General features: G+C 40.0%; 1 protein-coding gene across 2 annotated transcripts; it reads right to left on the reverse strand.

Moving 5' to 3' along the window:
- Positions 1–266: 266 nt before the first annotated feature.
- GSDMC (gasdermin C) lies at positions 267–21,942 on the reverse strand. 2 transcript variants are annotated; one of them, XM_072603083.1, is made up of 12 exons: positions 21,761–21,942; positions 19,171–19,394; positions 17,108–17,216; positions 15,454–15,622; positions 8,865–8,970; positions 7,612–7,659; positions 7,211–7,267; positions 6,936–6,959; positions 3,414–3,553; positions 2,760–2,901; positions 2,131–2,204; positions 267–1,224 (listed from the first exon to the last, which is right to left on the reverse strand). In XM_072603083.1, exons 2-12 carry the CDS (start codon positions 19,388–19,390, stop codon positions 985–987), a joined length of 1,329 nt encoding a protein of 442 aa, XP_072459184.1. In that variant the 5' UTR covers positions 19,391–19,394; positions 21,761–21,942; the 3' UTR covers positions 267–984. The 2 variants fall into 2 exon arrangements, with proteins under 2 accessions (XP_072459184.1, XP_072459182.1); XM_072603081.1 differs by having other exon boundaries at positions 17,108–17,294.
- Positions 21,943–21,946: the final 4 nt, after the last annotated feature.

A 21,946-nucleotide genomic window follows, 5' to 3' on the forward strand; every position in this document is an offset into this window, starting at 1 on the left:
CAGACCACCCTGGTCATAGGATGTTTGCCTACTATGAGATTTTCCAGGAGATGTGAGTCAGCTTTATATTTTCCCCTTGCCAGGAGTTCTGGAAATCCACTCATAGTAAAGTCAAAGGTGAACCTTTCCCCTGAACCCATATTTGTGTTAGATTAATCACAGTCTTAGTGCATAAAAAGCTACCCTACTGTCAGATGCATCCTTGACTACTGAGGAGCTTGGAATTTAATTGCTAGCCTTGCTAATAAATTGATAATGCTCAGAACTTTGTGCCTCAGTTTCTCTTTATTACAGAATTTTATCACAACAATTTGTGGAGCAAATGAAACACTGCCAAATGTATTTATTGAAAAACTGATTTCAGAAGAAAGATAAGCTGGAAATTTAGAAGAAAAATGCTTAGCTATAGAGAAAATTTTATTTTAATGGGCCAGAACTAGCCACCAACTCTGTCTGAATCTCTTATATTCATGGTCAGATAATAAATTAAAGTTCCCCTCAATTAAATAGTTCTAAAGACTTGGGCTTGGTTTTTCATCTGCTTTCACCCTGCTCTCCTGACTGAGTCTGGATCAGGGTGGACTTGGTCTCAGCCTTGAGCTACTCTCAATCTGAAGAACTTCTGGAACCTATTTCAGGGCTCATTGGAGCAATTTCCAGTGGTGATCCCCAAATCAAATCAGTTATGCCCAAGTTCTTTTGACTGTGGATTATTTATACTTGGAAATAGATGGCAATGATCTTAAGTAGGGTGCAAGAAATGAACTATGATTACCCCATCAGTTTTAATGGCAATAGCACACATCATTTATGAACCCCAAAGCAAATGAATCTAAGCTCAGCCCTATGGGGGCAGTTGTAGACTATATGGAATCTGAATAAGACCCATCTCAAGGTTGGGTGATTCATTCTTGCCTGTTTGCTGTCAAATTCCTCCTTCTCTTGCCAGGTCTAGTGGGGAATGTGACAGCACTATGGAGGAAGTTAGTCCTCAGCTAATGACAATAAGCATGAAAGAGCCCCATATAGTGCACACAGGTGATTTCTTTCATCTGGATCCCAGATTAACAGTTGATCAGCCTTTTGCAGCTTCAGACCACACTTCTCTATCAGTCCTATGGTAATGGTCAGGTCTTCTCCATGGAGGCTGGAGAGGAATTCTGGCTGGAGGAGGAAGGGACATCTATGGAACTGATTGAAGTTTGCTTCTAGGATGCTTTGCACCTAGAATAAACATGATTAGAATGAATTGATTCTGGGTAGGGAGAGGTGTATGTGGCTTGTTTCAAGGGGGTGACAACTTGTCATCTTCCTCACCATTCACATCATAGGTGTTATTGTTAGGTATAGTAAAACTTCAGTTCTATGTAATTATATTTTTCCCTTCTCATTGTACCACATCCTATCTAATTTACAATGAGAAAGGGGGGAAGGGGTGGGATTTACACTAGTAATTTATAATTAGATTCCTACTTCTTTGTCCTTCATCACTCAGCCTAAATTTGTATTGAGATGACTAGGTACTAATCTTTCTCTCCTTTTAACCATTATTTTTACTCCATTCTCCATAGCTGAAATTTCTTTATGGGTATTCTCTCAAAGGGTGTGATCCTGCAATGCACTTTTCCTGCCAAAGTCAAGTACTCATATAATAAAACCTCAGTGTTGGAAGGGATTTATAAGCCCACCTAGTACTGCTAATGTCTGAACAAGAATCCCTTCTATAGTCTCCCTAACAAATGGAATCCATATTCTGTCTGAAGAATTCTGTTAGAGAAAGCTCACTATCTCCTAAAATCAGTCAGTTTTCCATATGGATAGTTATAATTTTTCTCCCATTCACTCCTGAAATGGACTCACCCAAGAGGAAGCTGCAGGGAAACTAAGAAACTATTGTAAAAAGAATTTCTATAACACCCGAGCAGCTCTTCTTGGAGGGATGGGCAGAAAAAGAGGAAAGTGATTCCTTATAAGTCATCAGAGGAATCCTCTTCCCCCTATCAGCCCAACCAATATTGAAAAAAAATACCATCTTTGATGTTTCTATCAGAACTGTGCCCTTATCCTTGCCTTTTCACAATCTCTCCTTCCCCCCACACCTCACATGACAGGATCTCTGATCTTTCTCACCAGCTCCAGCTGCTGAGGTAGGATCTTCTTCTTCAAGGATTGAGCAAGTAGATTATGTTGGGTGTCATTCAGAACTAAGAACAGAGCAGGCATGACAAAAGGTCACCACTAAGGAATATACTTGTGTTTAAAGACTCTCATATTCCATTTCCTCCATGGTTTTGTCACTACCAGATCTTCATACAGTTGGTGAGGAGGGAATTCCTGGCAAAATGCTTTCATTCATTCATAAAATATTAAAGTTGGAAGACACTTTAGAGATTGTCAACAAATTATCTCCCTTTTAATAAAATCATATTGAAAACTCCTTGAAGGCAAGGAAAATGTTTTCTTCATCTTATTATAGGTCTGAACTAGACTACAGCACCTTGTATCATGGTATATTTTTGATGAATATTTATTGACTGAAAAAATGAATTAAAGGAAGAAGGAATGAATGAGCGACATGTCTGCTATCTGTGTTCCTCCAGAGTCCAAATGACAAAAGTAGTTGTAGAAAGGATTTAGAAATAAGGTTGACCATGATGTTATAGGAAACATGTGTTAAGACAATGAAGGGAATCTGTCTAGACTCTGCCTCTGTAGTCTTCCTATTCCTCCAAAATTTCCCAAATATTTAATCTCCATACCTGCTAAGGCTCCAAGGATGTAGAGAAGTCCAGTTATGTAACTGTATATTGGGGAACCTGATGGATCTTGCAAATAGCTTAGAATTTGGCTCTCAGGGCCTGCCATCTTCTCCCAAACTCCCGAATCCAAAACCTGTTCCAGCTTCAGGAGAAGAGGAAAAGGAAAGGTGATTTGTGGGTCTGGCACTGTATTCTTCTGTTGCATCATCAGTGTTTTTTGTTCTTCACCCACTATACTTCACAGCAATTTGTGTGGCACTGTTTGAGAAGGGTGGTGGTAGAGCTTGAATAATCAGAGATAAAGTCTGTAGCTGCCATCAATATTTGGGATGCCTTTCAGGGATAGGGAACCTGCACCCTCAAGGTCACATTTGGGCCTCTAGGTCCCAAGTGTGGCTCTTTGACTGAATCAAAACTTCACAGAAAAATATCCCCTATGTTCTGTAAAACTTGGACTGAATCAAAAGGCCACACTTAATGACCTAGAAGGACACATATGACCTGGAGGCCACAGGTTCTTCCCCACCTTCTTATCTCATCCTTATGATACCTCCTCCATGTTATCATCACCCAATACATTTCTTGGACTCTATCCCCATTTGATCTGTCTCTCTGAATCCTTCATTATCCATCTGGGGCCAAAGGCTCCCTCACCATGTCCTCTAGGTCCTGGAGTGCATTTCTGTTTCCCAGAAGGTCATGAAGGGCAGAGAGCAAGGTGGTCCTCTTTTCTCCAGGCATACTAACGAACTCTGTCTTCTGAAAATTCACCTCTCTCTGTAGACTTTGGAAATCTGTCATTAGGTAAACATGTTGGTCAGAGAACTGACCTTTCCTTTTAGGTCTATCTGTGATGAATAAAGCCCACCTCAATTAATATGTCTTTTATAATCACCTTCCCTTTCTGTTGTAGTAAAGATATAAATATTGATACAAATATAGATTATGGAGATGGAACAATAGGTTTACAATGAGTCATTGCTTGGAAAATAATATTATAAAGAGATAGCAGTGACAATATAGCCCATTGTTCAGAAGAAAAAAAGCAAGGTTCCTTCCAGCTCCAAATCATACTAATGTGATCCCAGATCTACTGGAATAGAAGTGTCCCATTGGTACAAAGAAGTCCTGGATTAGCCTTGGGTAGAAAGGAAGTGATTCTTCCAGATGTAAGGAAAGCAAAATTTTAAATGGGTTGAGCTCATAACACAGTTAAGTAGGGGATAAGATTACTTAATTTATTTTTAGGGGACTATATTTCTCATAACACTTGCTCTAACAGGGATTTTATATTATTTATCATCAGAAGTCAATACTAATTTAATAAAGTATAATAGCTTTTAAAAATAAAAATCTACATAGATTTTGCTGGTTATATATACAATGGTAGTGAGAAATTAGAGCTAAGTGGTACCTTGACTGCAGGCCTTTTTGTTCAGTACTCCCTACCTAGAATTCTCTCCCTCTCCAACTCTGCCTCTGGGGTTCCTTGGGTTTCTTCTTCAAGTCTCTGCTAAAATCCAACCTTGGCAAAGAGACTTTCCTGACCCCTTTAATCCTGGTTAAAGATAGTTCATCCTATTACAGGATAAATATCTTGTTTATACATAATTGTTTGCATGTTGTTTTCCCTATTTGTGACCTCCTTGATAGAAAGGCTCTGGTTTTTTGCCTCTCCTTGTATCCCTTTCATTTAGCACAGTGCCTGGCACATAGTAGACTCTGGATGACTGTGTCCTTCCTCTTTCTCTGCCTCTCTTTCTTTCTCTTTGTCTCTCCCTCTCTCCCCATCTTTGTATTTCTTTGTTTGTGTTCCTCCCTTTTCGTACCTCTTTTGTTTTGCTCCCTCTGTCTCTTAGTCTCTCTCTGACTCTGTCTCTGACTCTTTGTCTCCTTATTCTCTTTGTTATCAGAGATGGTTTGTTGACTAGGGAAGTATTATTTTAGTGATGAATGTTATATATTATAAAAGCAAACCATATCAATAAATATAAAAATGAAAAAGAAAAAAGATATCATTCACTGAACTCCAAACTTGGGTACTACTAAACCCTTACTCTTCAGCAGTTATTCGTGTTTTGCTGCTTCTAATCAAGGCCTTGCTCTAGTCTCTGCTCTAGGATCTCAAGGAAGAAGTTGAGGTTTGGGGGCCCTTCCCATTCTAACAATTCTCCAGACCATACATAGACCCCAAAGCCAGTAAAATCCAAGTGAACTTCAACTAGCAACATCAGAAATTTCAATTTTTTCCTAGTTTCCTTTGAACACGACCTGGTCAAGGGTCTTTTTTGTATTGAGTACTATCTATATCTATATCTATATCTATATCTATATCTATATCTATATCTATATCTATATCTATATCTATATCTATATCTATATCTATATCAAGGGTCCTTTTTGTATTGAGTACTATGTGTATATATATATATATATATATATATATATATATAAAATCAGATCTGCTATACATATTCATTCCTCAAAATCACCTAATAAAAACCACAGGGCTTATGAGAGAAATTGTTTGGGGCAAAATGCTAAAAAACTTCATCAGTTCCATATAAAAAAAGATAAATATCCAATAAAGTCAATTAAGAAATACATGGAATAATGCCTTCAGTCTTGACCTGCTACTTAGCCTAAGTCTTGGAATGAATAAACTATTTGGACAGGCCATGGCTCTGCACTGGTGACCATGGCAGGCAGTGCTCATTGTGGGGCAGACCACCCTTCCTCTGCCTACAACTCCTATTGCACCAAAAGATATTGAATCAATAGGACACTTATACAATCAATATGGCATTTTACCCTGAAAAACAGAAAGTTTACAGAGGGTGTCAGAATTACTGTAAATTAGTAGCAAACTCAAAATTCAAGTGATGTTCAAAATGATCTCTAATATATCAATTTTGTTGGAATAAATTCACATTTTGAAAGTTGTTATAGCCAAACTGAGTGGATATTGATCGATCACTTGGACTTGACTATTTTCTAGGTCAAATGTGAAACTAAGTTCTGGTTCACTAAGTTCAAGTTCACTTGAAAGCAGAGGGGGAGTGGGAACTAAAGCCAAACCAAGGCAAGAAATTCTTTTGCTCCCCTTCATTTCCTACAGGTGGACCTGGATTTCCTGTGTAGCTTGCCCAGTAGCTAGAATGAGCCATGAGGGAGATGTGAGCATATGATAAACCAATACTTCTGATCACGTACTTTTGTTGCAATCATAAGATCAGAGGATTGGGAACAGAAAGAAATATTAGAAACAATTTCATGAACTGTCTTACAGGTGAGCAAACTGAGGCTTGAAGAGTTAAGCTCACCTGGGTTGCCAGTATCTTTCAGATATATGCTACTCCACCAAGGCCCTCCTTTGATGGAACATCATGTCAGAGAGGTGACCCTTGTTTTTGTAGGCTGCTCTACAGGGTAGAAGTTGCCTCAGGTTTGACGAACTTAGAAAGTGGAAGCTGGGAAACTTAGTGAAAAATTAAGTGGTGTGTTATCTGAGTAATAGATGGGCTTAGACCTGAAGAGGCTCATCACTGGATGGTAAGTCACTATAGCTTTGTTGGGTGGGTCACAAACATTTATGAATCTCTCTACTATAGGTATAGGAATGTAGCATCCACACTCACAAAATCATGGAGTATGTGTTTACTAGGTATTGAATTAATAACAAATATTACTTTTTCTGAACCTGAATAAATCTTGATCCTGAATCTAATAGTGCAAGAGATCAGAGAGGACAATCTGGTTAGAAAGTAATATAGGGATCCAGCTGGAAGGTTCTTCAGATGTCATCTAGGTAACTTATCTCATGTTGCAGAGGAAGAAACTGAGGCACAGAGAGTTCAAGGGACTTTCTCAATATTATTCAGGGAATAAAGAGCAGAGTTGAGATCTGAAGCCAGAATCTTTTGATTTCAGTCAGTATTGCTACCACACCACACTACTTCTTCTAATACATCCTGGGCTATATTTTCTGAGAATAACACTTAAAAACATCAGTGTGTTATAAGATGTGAATTATGTTTGTGTGATAATACTCACGATTATAGGAGACAGACACAAGCCCTCAGTTGAGGAATAAAAAGGAGCAAGTCTATTGGAATATTTCTGCAAAAAGCAGACATTTCTACTCTCCATTTCCTCCATATAATTCAGATCACTTACCTAATGTCATTTCCTGTATTTCGACTAGAAAGAGAGAAAACACAAGTTATCCAGTGAGACACTGAACCATAATCTTTCACAATGTTTAGCATGCCAGTCATCAAGATCTTCCCCTTTCCCAATTCATCCCTAGACTCTCATGGGCTGATTGACAGTAGAACCATTACTGTGTTTGATCATAGAGTTTCAAACTGTACAGTCTTTTCTTAACTGAGTTGGGTAGGGTCATGGTCAGTTGGACCCGGGGAACCAGAGAGAGTTTAGATAAGTCTTACCATCTTGCCCACGAGATTTAAATAGAAGTTTTCCTTCCATTTTCCATGGGGGATCATCTGCAAATGGGGACAGAGGCTAGGTTTCTGTATGTGAGACTCAAGCTCTAATCAACATCCTCCTGCTCCCATCAAACTCACCACCCTCACCCCATTCCATAACTGGAGAAGGAAAATCTTCCCATCATCCTCATGATCTGTTGCAGTGAGGATCAGAAACGATCCATTAAGTAATTGTTGGGCACTAGGGAGAGACTTGAAGGAGGCTCAAGGGGACAGAGAAAATTAGTCTATTTGGAGGAATAGCTCAAGATACTCCTCCTCCATGGTCATCTTTATTGGGACTGAGGGGTTCAGGAGGGTCTCATAGGTGATTGGGAAGAACCCCAAGATGTGTTACTCACCCATCATATATTGAAATGTTTTCTTATCATCAAGGATGTAAAGAATAGCTGGATAGGACCAAGACCCAGAAGAAAAGAATGTTATTATTCATTCCCTGAGAGTTTTTCTCATTCCCGTGCTCCTTTTGGATCCCAGAGAGCACCACTACTAATCCTTCCATTATTTAGATGATAATATGACTTTTCCTTCTAGGTTCTCCCTCTCTCCTCAGAGGAAGATCAGCCTTTCTCCTTTTCTTAGAAATAAAACTTGTTTTATTTCTATGTAGTTACATTGTTCTTGTTGTTATATCCATCCTTTGTTGCTGAAGAAGACCTTGCCATCAGAGAAATGATGACATGACTTGCACTTGACTTTGTTTTGAGTTAGAGAGGGCTGTTAGTTACATAGTGTAGTAGGGGATGGAGCCTCAAAAGAACACCTGAGTCTTCTCCCATGGCTACAAGCTACCTTTTCTACAACTTCTTATTACTATCAGTCATTGCACAATTATAGATTTATTCCTTTGGCAAGAATATTGTTGTTTCTCTGAATCCTCTTTTAATGTTCAGATACTCCCCGGTGAGTATATTAAAGAGTTTTAGCAAAAATTGGTTTCTTAGAACACTTTCTTCCTAGATGACCAGGTGACTTGAAAGAAAGGATTTTAAAGCTTGGGGCATTGTCTAGGGAGGGACAACTGAATGAGAGTAGGACCTGGATAGGCAGGGTATACCACTGGGTTCTTGGGTTTCTAGGAGATACACAAAGATTAGGGGGGATTGGGAAGAAAGGTGGAATGTGAAACTTTGTCTATTCTATTATTTCCTGATTTCTGGGGGAAATCTCCAAGTGGGTCACTTGGCCTTTTACTCTCTGTGGTCATCCCGAGGGTCCAGGAAGACATGCCTCAACCTCCATGGACTCATCCAGGACTCCTAGTTGGAGGTGTAGGAAAGGATGTATAGAGCCTGATGTTACTCCTGGGCTCTTCCTCTCCTATTACCCTCTTTTCCAATGCACAGCCAGGCCTAACAGTGAAAGGTTCACGATTTAGAGCAGAGAAGGATCTTAGGATCCATCTAGTCCAATCCCCTCAGATTACAAGTGAGGAAAGAGACCCAGTGATGTGATGGAACTTGACCATTGTCACAGTCAAAGGCAGTGTGAGAAGCAGAATTTGAACCCAGGACCTTTAGCTCTAGAGTCAGTTCACTTTCCACTCTGCCATTACCCTTCATTTTGCCTTCCCCATTTACTGAACTCAACTCACCCCATTCCTTTTCTGTGATAAGAAGCTTCACCATCCTATATGCCAGGATACTGCCCGAGGGGATAGACAATGACTTCTTTTTGTTTATGTGGCCTTGGCCTTGGCCCTGTGGAGGGAGAATAGGGCCCATAAGGAAACTAAGGCTCTGAGTCTGATGACATTTTCATAAAGGTCCAGGGATTTTTTTGGGGTGAGGGAGGCAGCAGTCATATTCAAGACAAAAGAAGAGAGGTGAGAGTGTGATTAGAGTCATTGGCACGCTCCCCCATCTGCTCCCATCCCCAGGGTGTAACAGGGAGCTCAGAAAAGCTGGAAACAATTTATTTGTTGCATGGGGCATTGTCTAAGTGGGTACAACGTGTGAGGAATGGTGCTAGGGACAATTCACGGAGCACTTGTAAATTGCTATTAGAGTCATGTAGTTACAACATTGTCATTTTAAATATGAGGAAACAGACCCAGAAAGGGAAAATGTTGTAAGCAAGGTTATGTAATTAATGTTAAGAGTTAGGACTTAAATCCAGGTCTCTTGACTCTTGGTTGTATGAAATATCCAAATACTCTGAATTGCAGCACTCAACACTTCTCAGTGTTGAGACTGTGTTGGCCTGAACCTAGCCAACCATCCTCTGTCCTCCCAAGTCCTGTTCCATAGTGCCCTATGCCAGCCTCTGATCCAGGTCTCAAGGCCTCTGCTCCCCCTGTCTTTGTCCCAGGGACTCCTCTAATGATCCAGGGGCCTTTCCCAGGCCAAACCCATCTTGAATTGCCAGCCTCTATTTTCTGTCCAGATTTCTTCAAGTTTTACCTCTGTCTACTCCTGCCTTCTTGAATTCTGGCCTTCTGGTCCTCATTGGATTTGGTATAACCACCTGTTCCAAATTAAGTGAGGGCTCTGAATAGACTGCCTGCCTCAATGGACTTCTCTCCAGTCACTGATAATCTGTCTGAAGTCATTCTTTAAAAATTAGCACTTCCTCATTTCCCATTGTACTCTCCATGTCCCAGTGATTCTGTATCCAATGCCGTCATTGTCCAAAAACTGTTCCCTATCCTCGAGAACCTTCTTTATTCTCTCCTTCCTCAATGTCCCACTTTGTTCTCAAAAATGAGGGACCCACAGGTAGTAGACTTGCTTTCATTTTGAAACTTTTCCTTTCTTCCTTCTTCCTTCTCCTGGTCCTCACTGGGACTGGGACCCCTTGATGAAAGGGCATCCTCAGCCCACATGCAACCATGCCAGTTATAGATCTATTTATACCCCTGACTCACTGGACACACTGGCCATAGCGGAGGAGTCAGAATTCTCCTTTTTTTCCCCATTATGTTTCCAGACTCTCCTCCTTTGGGGGTCACTCATTCCATATTTATCACCCATCAAGACTCTTGTAACTTTAATCTGCTGACTATTAGGACATTCTCATTCCTTCTCCAATGAGTTCAGTGACTGGCTCAGAGTCTACCTTTCTATACCAGGGGTGGGAACCTGTGGCCTTCATGTCATGTGGTCTATTGGCTGCAGGTTCCCTGCCCCTGCTCTACACCAACTCCTGTCCTCATAGTAAGAAATTTTGACATAAAATATTCCCCCAAATACCCTGAAATCTGACTTCCCAAGTTTCCTTATTGCCCATGACCTATGCCTTCACTCCACCTCAATTACATAGAGAAGACTGTTCTCTTTAGCTTGCCATTATCCACAAATGTTTTGCTTCTATTTTCATGAATTCTGAAACTCTTTGATTTGATTATAATCTTGCTTTCTTTGTCTTTCTTCATCTTTATTTCTGCCTAGCAAGCCCTAAACCTATTCTTCATTCTCATTGTGATCTCTTACACTCCTCACCTTTTTTCAAGAATATCACCCTTTTACTTTGTACTCTCTCCTGCCTTTTCTATCATCATTTAGGGAATCAGTTCAACTCCATGCTATTCTCTACCCTTAAATCTCTGCCCTTTTATATTGTTGTTGACGGTGCAATGCCAAATCTCAGGTTTGGTTTTCTCTCATCATCTAATATCTTGATTCCTATTCACAAGCTACGGAATAAAACAGAGAAAGTCATGTAGCTATACTGACTAGGACCACTCCAGTCTGATGTTCCATGGTCTCAACATGGCCATTTCTATGATAAGACACACTTCCCTGATCAGTTAATCATCTTACTACAGTAGATTTTTCAACTTTTCATCTCTTCTCAAACCTCCCATGACATCCCTTTCCTCATCTTCTCAGCTGAGAATTTTGCTTCATACTTCATTGAAAAAATTGATACCATTTGCCAAGAGCTTCTTTTCTCTTCCATGTCATTCACATCACTCAGGTGACTTCTCTACTATCTCCTTCACCTTTGTTTCACATGAGGAAGTATCTCTTCTCTATGTGAAAGAAAACCCTTTCATTTTCATCCTTGATGTCATTCTATCCTGTCTTCTCCATCTGATTATCCCCTCTATCACCCTTACTTTCTCTCTAAGCTTTCATCTCTCCTTGTATATTGGCTGATTCTTTGATATCTACAAATATGCCCGTGTGTCCCCATCCCTCGAAAAAAATCTCTCACTTAATCTGTCACTGCTAACTATTTTCCTTAATCTCTCCTCCCTTTTGTGGCTAAACTTCTTGAGAAAACTATCTACATTTGGTGACTCCACATCCTTTCCCCTCACTCTTTTCTTAACTCTTAGCATTATATTCCTACATTGTCATTCACCTGTCACAACAATCTCCTATGTTGCCAGTGATTTCTTAGTTGCCTCATCTAATGGCCTTTTCTTGATCCTCATCCTTCTTGGTCTCTCTGGAGCCTTTGATAATGCTAATAACCCTCTTTTCCTTGATGATCTCTCATCTACAGGATTTCATGATATTGCTCTCTCCTGATTCTCTTCCTACTTATTTACCTGCCCCTTTTTAGTTTTCTTTGTTGAATCTTCAGCCAGGTCATCCCTTTTAATCATAGGCATCCCCCATGGTTCTATCTTGGGACCCCTTCTTCTCTCCTCTTGAGTCTTTTCTACTTAGTGATTGAATCAGCTTTCATGAACTCATTTTGTTGTTCAGTTGTGGTCAATTCTTTGTGATTGCATAGGCCATAGCATGTTGGGCCCTTCTATTGTCCACTATTTCCCAAAGTCTGTCCAAGCTCATGTTCATTGCTTACATGATACTCTATCCATCTATCTACCCTGCTGTCTTCTCCTTTTGCCTTCAATCTTTTTCAACATCCAAGTTTTTTCCGATGAGTCCTCTCTTCTCATTATGTGACCAAAGTATTTAGGCTTCAGCTTCAGTATTTGTCCTTCCAATGAATAGTCTAAGTTAATTTCTTTCAGTATTGACTGATTTGATATTTTTATTCTCCAAGGGACTCGTAAAATTCCTCTCCACCACCACAATTCAAAAATGATGGTTCAGTGGCATTCAGCTTTTCTTATGGTGCAGTGTTCACAGCCAAACATTACTACTGAAAGAACATAGCTTTGACTATCTTTTTTGGCCTTTGTCGGCAGGCTGGTATCTCCGTTTTATATTATGCTGTCCAGATTATTCATAGCTTTCCTTCCAAAGATGAGGCATTTTTTTCCTCATGGCTTTAGTTGCTATCTGTTGTGATCTTTGAGCTCAGGAATATAACATCTGCTATGACTTCCATTTCATCACCCTCCATTTGCTGGGAAAGGATGGAATTAATTGCCATTATCTTAGAATTTTTTTTTAATATGAAGCTTTAAGCAGTTTTTACATTTTCCTCTTTCACTCTCATCAAGGGACTTCTTAATTCTTTACTTTTTGCCATCAGAGCAGTATCATTTGCATATCTGAGATTGTTGATATTCCTACTGGTGAACTTAATTCTGGCCTTTGATTCATTTAGCTTGGAATTTCAAATGAGGCACTCAGTATATAGGTTAAATAAATAAGGTGATAATATACAGCTTTGTTATACTCTTTTTCCAATCACCCTTTCATTGATCATGAGCGCTACTTTCTATCTTCTAAGGGTTCCAACGTAGGTGTCTCCCATACACTTTCGTCTTTTCCACTTAGAGTGCCTCTGCCTTGGTGAACGTTCTTATCAGCTCAAGTATGAACTATTTCGAACGACTGCTGATTGGTTTTTGTTGTTGTTGTTGTGGAAATTCGTCCCTACTTAAGTCTGTTCTCCCTTCAGCTGCCAAAGTGATCTTCCTAAAGTGTAGGTCTCACTTTACCACTCCCCTACTCAGTAAATTTGCATGGTTCTTTGTTACTCTAGGAACAAATACAGCAGCCTTATTTGACTTTTAAAACAGCCTCTTTCAACCTTCCTTGTCTTCTCTCACTTCACTTCCTTATGCATACTCTAAGATCCAATGACACTGGCCTTCCAGCTTTCTCTAACACGAGATACTCTATCTGCTGATGCCATGCCTTCCATTGACTCTACTTCATGCCTGGAAACTCTCCCTCTTCATCTCTGCCTTCTAAGACACTTTGCTTCCTTTTTGTCTCAGTTTAAATATTAGTCTCTGCCGAAATCCTTTTCCAGTCCTCTGCAATTCTAGCATCTTCCCACTGGCATTATCTCTGATTTACTTGAATATGAAGGTATATTTAGCTCAGTGAATAAAGCTTTGGGCCTGGAGTCAGGAAGACTTAAATTCAAATCCAGCCCTAGAAACTTACTAGCTTTGTGATGCTGGGCAAGTCCATTAACCTTTCTCCCTCAGTTTCCTCAATTATACAATAGGATTATAATAGCACCTACCTTCTAGTATCATTGTGAGGGTCAAATGATATAATGTTTATGAAGGGCTTAGCACAATGCCTGGCACACTGCATGTACTTAATAAATACGTTTTCCTTTCTGTGGAGCTTGTTTGAATGTATTTGTTTTCATTCTGTCCCCTTCAGTAGACTGTGAACTTATTGAGTCCAGATATTGTATCTGCAATGCTCAAAATCACAGGGTTTGACTGACAGTGTTTAATAAATATCTTTTTTCTTTACATTTCTTTATATTCCCAGTGCTTAAAGGCACAGAGTCTGACTCATAAATACCCAATAAATTGGCCAGTCTAAATTATTCACCTTTCCACCTTCCCTCCTTTTTGCTTCTCCATAACAAATTTTTTTTTTTGACTTCTCACTATCCTGACCTTATGCACACTTATCATTTCTCATAAATTGGTGAGTGCTCGGTGAATGACAAACTTTTTTAAAATCAAGATTTTAGGATTATATTTTTAGAACCCACAGTTAGTTGATAGAAATAGTTAGTCCTCTATCCCATTGTGCTGAAAATCTCGTAAGTATGAAGAAGTCAACACAGTATTCATATTCATGCACTCCGTCTTCACATCCAGCACTCTTCCTTCTGAACCATTGTTGCCTCTCTTGGACTGCCTGGAATTCTGTATTGTTGTGGTTATTTTAAAATTTGACTTAATGTTTAGCTCCTATAATTTTGCATCAGACTGCTTAGATATGTTTAATCTTGGACATAGCTTATGTCCTGAGCTTGTCGATTAGGTTCAGGGTTAGTGAATGGTTGACTAGGACATGTGGCATATATATGAGGACTGAGAAAGATGGTCTTGTCACAATGACCACTTTTATTTATGCTGCTCTTTCAGGGTCCAAAGTGTTTGGCAGTTAGTGTTTTAGTTTTGTATCAAACATCTCAAAGTCTCTGAAACTCAGTTTTCCTGTCTGTAAATAAGGACAATATTTTTACTGTACACCTCGTAAGACTTATGTAAGGAACATCCTTTGTAAATTTCAAATTTACAGAAATGTGAGCTTTTCTGCAAATGTTATTGTACTTATTTTGTAGGTAAAGAACCTGAGAATCAGATAAATTAAATGATTTGCTCAGGGTCATTCAATTAGTAACTGAAATGGGATTTGGCCCCAGGTTCCTTGACTCCAAATGTACACCCTGTATCATTCAAGTATGGTGCCATGCCTTTTTGTGATTCCTTGGAACTACTGAGCCACTTCTAGCTAATCCATGTCCTACTCCCAGGCAGAATTGTCATTGCCCATAGGTGCCCCAAATACCTTTTATGAGAGTTGATAATAATCTGAAAGACAGTGGGAAAAGCAGACAGCCTGGAGTCACAGAGACCTAGATTTCATGTCAGATGTTCAAACATTTCCTGAGACCCATGGCCAAACTTCCCATAACCACAATTTCCTCACAGGTAAAAGTAACAATCATGGATCATAGAATGAAAGCTGCAAGAGATGTTATAAGACAGTGAGTCCAAAGGTTTCATTTTACAGATGAGGAAGTGAGGCACATAGATACTGAATGATTTACAATGGAGATAAAAGCCCAGATATTATTTATCTCACAGGGTTGTTAAAGTACTATGAAAAGATGAGGTTCCATAACTGGGGAGATTGTTTTCAAAGCAGAGAAAAGAGAAATTTTAGTCTCTTTCATCTTTGTATGTATCTATATTTATATGTATACATATTCTGGTCTCATTCTGCATAATGTGCCCCAGAATGGGGGTCTCTAGATTTGAGGTCAACATGAGCTAGGGCAGGCTAGTTGTTTTCTTTCTGTCCTCCCTTCAGTCTGGGCAGGTTTTGTACCTTGACAGTTGATGTTCCAAGGAAAGTAATGTTCCCATCACCCTCCATATTGCTGATGGAGTGGAAAACGGGAACATTCACGACTTCCACAGCCTCTGTCACCACGTATAGGTCTTCCTTTCGACAACAACACTCCCAAAGGAAAGAATGCTCTGGTTTCAACAGTTTCCTGGGGGATATAAGTGAGAAAGATAAGGGGTACATGTGAAGGAGGGTTCTTCTTTGCTTCTTTTGGGACATTCTCCTCTTTTGAGCATTGTGGCAGTTATGCACAATTTAAACTTTTATAATACCAAGCTCTCATGGTAAGAGTTAGGGAAAGAATTCATGATCATTGGACTTGAGACATTTAGTGAAAATGGGAGTCAATTAAGGAAACAGCCCAGCTCCAACCCCACAATATCTAGATATTGCTCTGCCACTTAGTGGCATAATTGGTCCTAGATATTCATAACTCAGGTGGCATCCTGTATTGTGGGGTTTGAAAGTCAACAGGAAGACCTCATTACAAAAACATCTCTCCTTTATCATCTCCTGGATCTGCACTGGTTGTCACTGTGAGCCACATGACTGCATGTATAGGAAACCTTTAGCAAATACAAATATGAATCTGGTGTGCTAACAAACTCCTCCACATACAGCTCTGAAAAAGTTGACATAATGTAGGTTGATTTTATTGAGGAAAAAGCAGATAAAGGCAACTCAAATAGAGGGTAATTGTAGATAGTACTGAATAGTTGGAGAAAAGAGGGACATAACAAAGTAGATGGGGATATGAGTAAGGGAGGTATGTGTTGGGGTAGTTATGGAGGACAGACTTTGAATATGTTTTAATTAGAGGAGTTAACCCAGATCTCATCTACAACCCAATGGATACAGTGCCACATTAGTGGCAGTTTCACATCATGGAAAATATACAGGTTTTTAGAGTTAGAAGACCAGATTCTAGTTCTTCTATGACACACTGGCTACATGCCCTGCTCCAGCAATCCAACCTTTCTAAGCCTGAATTTACTCATCTGAAAAATAGAAATGAAAATATTTACACCACTTGCAACCCAGAGTTGTAAGGAAAGGATCTTGAAAACCTTCAATCCCTTTATAAACACGAACTAGGAAATGACTGTCACTTTAAAGGTGTAGAACACATACCAAGAATAACTCACATTTCCTTAGTGCTTTGGGATTGTGCTTTCATTACCTCAATCCTATAAGGTAGGCTGTGTAGACCTTATTATCCTCATTTTGCAGATGAAGAAACTGAGGCTCAGAGATGTTAACTGCTTTGTCCATGGTCATACAGCTGATCATAACGGATCACAACCCATTTATTTGTCATAGATTTATAGCTAGAGTTAAATAGTGTTAGATCTTAGATTTGAATCCAAGCTTTCTAACTTCAGGTCCTGTGTCCCCCTTCCCACCTGGGAAGAGACAGAATCTCCTATTGAAGAGCCCAAAAGGAGACTTTTGATGCTTTTTGGACCCTTTCCTCCTTTAACCTGGGGGTCAGGATTAATATGAGGTGGGTTTGTTCCAATGGAGAAAAAAAACTTTTGGATGCCTGCCTGTTAGGGTTTTTCTCCCCATTTCTCAGGGCCAATGAGAAGTTATTTGGGATCCAATTTCTACTCCTTCTTTCTGTGTGGCTCACCTATCCTTCTGCAGAGTTGTCCATGTGGTGTGGGGGACAGTAAGAATCTGCATCTCCAAGGAGGAGCTATGGGACATCATGGCCCCACCAGACACCTCCATCTTTACCCCTGCAAAGACATCCACATCAGTATGCAGTTGCTCATCCACTTTTTCAGAGAAGTTAAAGGGTCCTTTACAGCTCAGTTCTGGATGAGAGAGAAAAACAGAGCCATGAGATTATACTAAGAGCCAGTAAGTCATCAAATAAGTGGCAGAGTGGGCATGACCAAGGTTTGGGCCAGCCTTATGATAAATTGGAAAGTAGATGATGTTTAGACCATAGGTTTAGGGAATCATACCTTTATAGTGGGTAGGGAAATTAGCATGTTATCTAACTCGTTCATACTACAGAAAGGGAAGCGGTAGCTCAAGAGATGAAGTGACTTGTCCAGGGTCATCCAAGATGTAAATGTATCTTTCACTTATTCATCATGTGATTTGGGCCAGGCCATTTCGTACTCCATGCCTGGAATGCATTCTGTTCTTCATCTCATAGACATCTTTCGAAGTTACTTTCTTCGTTTAAGGCCCAACTTTTGGCTCACATCCTGTAAAGGCACTTCCATCTCCCCTTTTTGCCACCACTTCATCAAGCTAGAGAGCATAGATTCGGAATGTCTGAGTTGGAGTGGATCCCATTTGTGATTGAATACGCCCCTCTACAACATCTCCAATCCCTGTCATTTAGCCTCTGATTGAAGCCTTCCTGTGATGGGTAACTCAGTATCAATCAAGCCATCCCTAAACAACCATTCATTAAGAGACTGCTATGGTGCTGGGTGCTAAGGATACATCTCAGGTGGAAAAAATGAGGCTATCTCTCTTTTCGCAGCATATTTTTTTATATCCCTAGTGCCTAGGACAGTGAACTGCAAATGTGTAAATGCATGTTTGTTTCATTAAACTTAAATTGTAGTGATGTATGTTTCCTTTTCATTAGTGCATAAATTCGTTGAGATCAGGGACAGTGTGCTATCTCTGTTTGTATCCTCAGCACCAAGCATGGGACCTCTCATAATAAATAAGCCCCTAAATAAATGTATGTATCTTCAATTGAATTGAAGTCAATTGAATTGAATCTATTTCTCTTTCTCTCTTATCCAACTTATCAAGACCTCCTCTTGACTGAAATGGCTTTGATATAATGATGGAAAATGCAGGATAAATTTTATGATAATTATTTGTTCATTATATATTTATTATTAATAATAATAGCTAGCATTTGTATAACATCAGCTCTATGCCAAGGAACAGCAAGGTGGCATAATAGATAGAGAACCAGACCTGAAGTCAGGAATACTCATCTTCCTGAGTTCAAATCTGGCCTTGGACACTCACTAGCTGTGTGACCCTGGGGCAAGTCCATTAACTCTGTTTGCCTCAGTTTCTTCATCTATGAAATGACCTGGAGAAGAAAGAGAAAACTACTGTAACATCTTTACCAAGAAAACCCCAAAATGGGGTTGCAAAGAGTCAAACACAAATGAAAAATGATTCTATACCAGGCACTGTGTTGAATGTCTCACAAGTATTACCTCATTTTATGCTCACAATAACCCTATGAGGTAGGTGCAATTATTACCCTCTTTTTACAGTAAAGGAAACTTAAGCAAACAGAGATTCTAAGTCTGAGGATTAAGTGACATGTCTGAGACTGGATTTGAACTCAGGTCTTTCTGACTTCAGGTCTAGTGCTCCATCCACTTTTCCACCAAGCTGTTTAAGCATCTATTATGTACAGAGAATCAATCTACAGGCTGGGGAGGGACACTACATAAATGTGTTATTCCATTTCACAGTATTTGAACTGAGGGCAATGAACTCAAGGAAATGGGGAAATCTGAGATGTCAACAACAGGCCAATGAGGAAATTCTTTTGGGAAAGACCTTGAGAGTGAGCCCTAATGTGGACATTATGTGTGTTTGTAGTTCGGAACCTCTTGCATGCACTGCCAGGCACACTTGCAGTTACCCTTTGTGGTTTACCTCCTCCCTCTGTCCCATCTGCCAGACAAACTGTACCTGGGTCTGTGGAACTTGGCTCCAGAATATCCATGAGTGAGAAATCAGTGGGAATTGGAGGCTTTTCCCAAAATAAGGTAAAGATGTTCTTTGTCTTCTTCCTCAACAGACAGAAAGGACGGAATTGGGTAGAGCTGTGGAAGCTGGTGACAGGTTTCAGCTGCTTCTGACCCAACTCTTTGACCACATTCTTGGCTTCTCGCTCAAATAAGGAGAACATGCTCCTAGGGGGACAAAGGAGAAAGGAACATTAATTCCTCCTCTCTTCCATTCTTACAGCTCACCTGACACCTCTCTTCTGTGAGGACTGAGGGTCCACATCAAGCAGGAGTGAGCATGATCCAGGGTTCAGCATAGAAATCAACTGGTCTTATGAATTATTTTATTTCACAGAATCAGAGAATGCTAAAACTGTATGGCAGCTTATTTGGTAGATGAGGAGACTAGAGTCTGGAGAAGGGCAGACACTTGACTGTAGTTGTTCTTGGTCATCTTTGGTTCTCAAAGAAGACCAATGGGATCATGAGGGTGATATCTTGACTTCCATATTCTTCCTTTGTTGCCAAAGAAGACCATGCCATCAGAAAAATGATGACTTGACTTGCACTTGACTTTGTTTTGAGAGAGGGAGGGCTATTCAAGGTCACCAGCCTCACTTTCTTCTCCTGAGCCATCTGGATCCAATGACCAGATATTCATTAGGATGATTAGAGATGACCCAGGACAGAGGAATAAGGTAAAAGGGACTTGCTAAGATCCAACAGCTGAGTGTCAGGGTTGCGATAGAACCTAGGCATATAGACTCCCAAGCCTAATATTCTTTCCTTATAATCTGCTGCCTCTCCACTAAGCCTAACTGTAATTGTCATTTATATTTCCTTATATTGTGGAACAGTAACCAACATTTATACAGCACTTTGGTGTTTAGAAATCATTTTTATGTGCAGTATCTCATTTAAGTCTCAATAATAATCATGTGATGTTGGTACAAGTTCACATTTTACTGATGAGGAAAAAGAGATAAAAGTGTTTTGTCCTTTGTTGTATATACTAGAGAATATTGGGATAGTGGAGTGGGCCCAAAGTCAGGAAGACCTGAATTCAAACCCAGCTTCTGATACATATTGGCTGTATGACTCTGGGAATCTTGCTGAAGTTCTCAAAACTTTAGACCAGAGATGTTTCTGCCAGTCAGTTGTGGCCAACAATACCACTGAGAGAGACAGTTCAACCAGATTAAAAAGTAATTAGTAAATACTTCACAAAATAAATAAATATATGATAAAACATAAATAAGGTCAATTCATGGTTTTCTAAAACAATGTATAGCCCCCAGGGATCATAATCTTTTTGTTCGATGTTGTTGCCCTAGGTCATTCTCTCTCAGACTTTAGTTGCAGGGAGGGTGCTCAGTTGAATTAGTAGAGGGAGTTTCCTCACCTAGGGGATGGTTTGTTATACTAACGAAAAACAGGTTTAGACCTTGTCCCTATTCCACATAAAGAATACATTTCAGAAAAGAATTTTGGTTTCAGACTTTCTTGACTCTAAAACCCATCAGAGTTTAGGCATCTAAGTTCTCATAATGCCAGGTCTGGAGTCAGGAAGACTCATCTTCCTGAGTTCAAGTCCGACCTCAGACACTTAGCTATGTGACCCTGAGCAAGTTAGTTCACCCTGTTTGCCTCAGTTTCCTCATCTGTAAAATGAGCTGGAGAAGGAAATGGCAAAGTACTCCAGTACCTTTGCCAAAAAACCTCAATTGGAGTCCATAAGAGTTGGACATGACTGAAAATGACCAAACAGAAAAAACATCAGAACTTTGAGTATAGCTAATTCTAAGCCATCCATATGAATCACTTGCCAAGAATCTCTTTATTTTGAGAAGAGATTCTAGGAAACAGAAGTTTTCCTTACATCAAATGAAAATCTTCATTTACTACTTTCAGCCCATTGATCCTAATTGTGTCCTTATTCCTCTTATCCAAGAAAATTGTTCAAATACTCCAACCTTCTATTATGGAATTCAGGGGAGAGAGCCACCGATTTGGAGTAATAGGACCTTGCTCTGGTCCTCCAACTCCAACTGTAATTTACTAGATATATAACTTCTGGGTCTTAAGCAACCTGTGTTGGAATCAGAGGATTTAAAGCTGGAAGGGAACTTACAGTGTATGATGTGACACATGAATAAAATTAGGCCCAGTGAGGTCAAAAGCCTTGGCTAAGGTCAGCAGGTAGCAAGTTACAGATGCTGGAATGGAAACCAGTTGCTCTCAGTCTAAACCGGGGGCTCTTTCCACTTCACTACCTTGCCTGTCTACTGCATTATTAAATGCCAAAAGATAAGAGCCAGGAACTCCCTTAGAGTAACTTTAGGAGATGAATAGTAAGTGGGACCTTAGGTGTCAGTATTCACAAAAAAATTCAAGATTTCATAGCTAGGCAACTGGAGGACTCTCCTCCTTCATCCCCTTCCCCTATTCCCAAGAAGGGCCCCATCAGTTCATGCATTGCTCAGGGGCCCTAGTGGCTTAATGCCAGCTCTAAAGGTCTCCCTGTTCCTCAGTCACTTCTAGAAGCAGCTCACCTGAGTAGTGAGGAAGTCCTTGTCCTGTAGAGGGGTGTACTGTTTGGAGGTAGAGTTCAGCCTCTGTAAGTTTTTTCAGTACTGAGGTCACTGGAAAGACAGAGCTCAGACTAACTTGGAACTACTTGGCTTGGTCTCCAGTCCTGTTCCTGAAGGGAGGTGTGGTTGTTTTACTAGATACTTCAG

This window comes from Notamacropus eugenii, chromosome 4, assembly GCF_028372415.1.
Source record: "Notamacropus eugenii isolate mMacEug1 chromosome 4, mMacEug1.pri_v2, whole genome shotgun sequence".
Lineage (NCBI taxonomy): Eukaryota > Metazoa > Chordata > Mammalia > Diprotodontia > Macropodidae > Notamacropus > Notamacropus eugenii.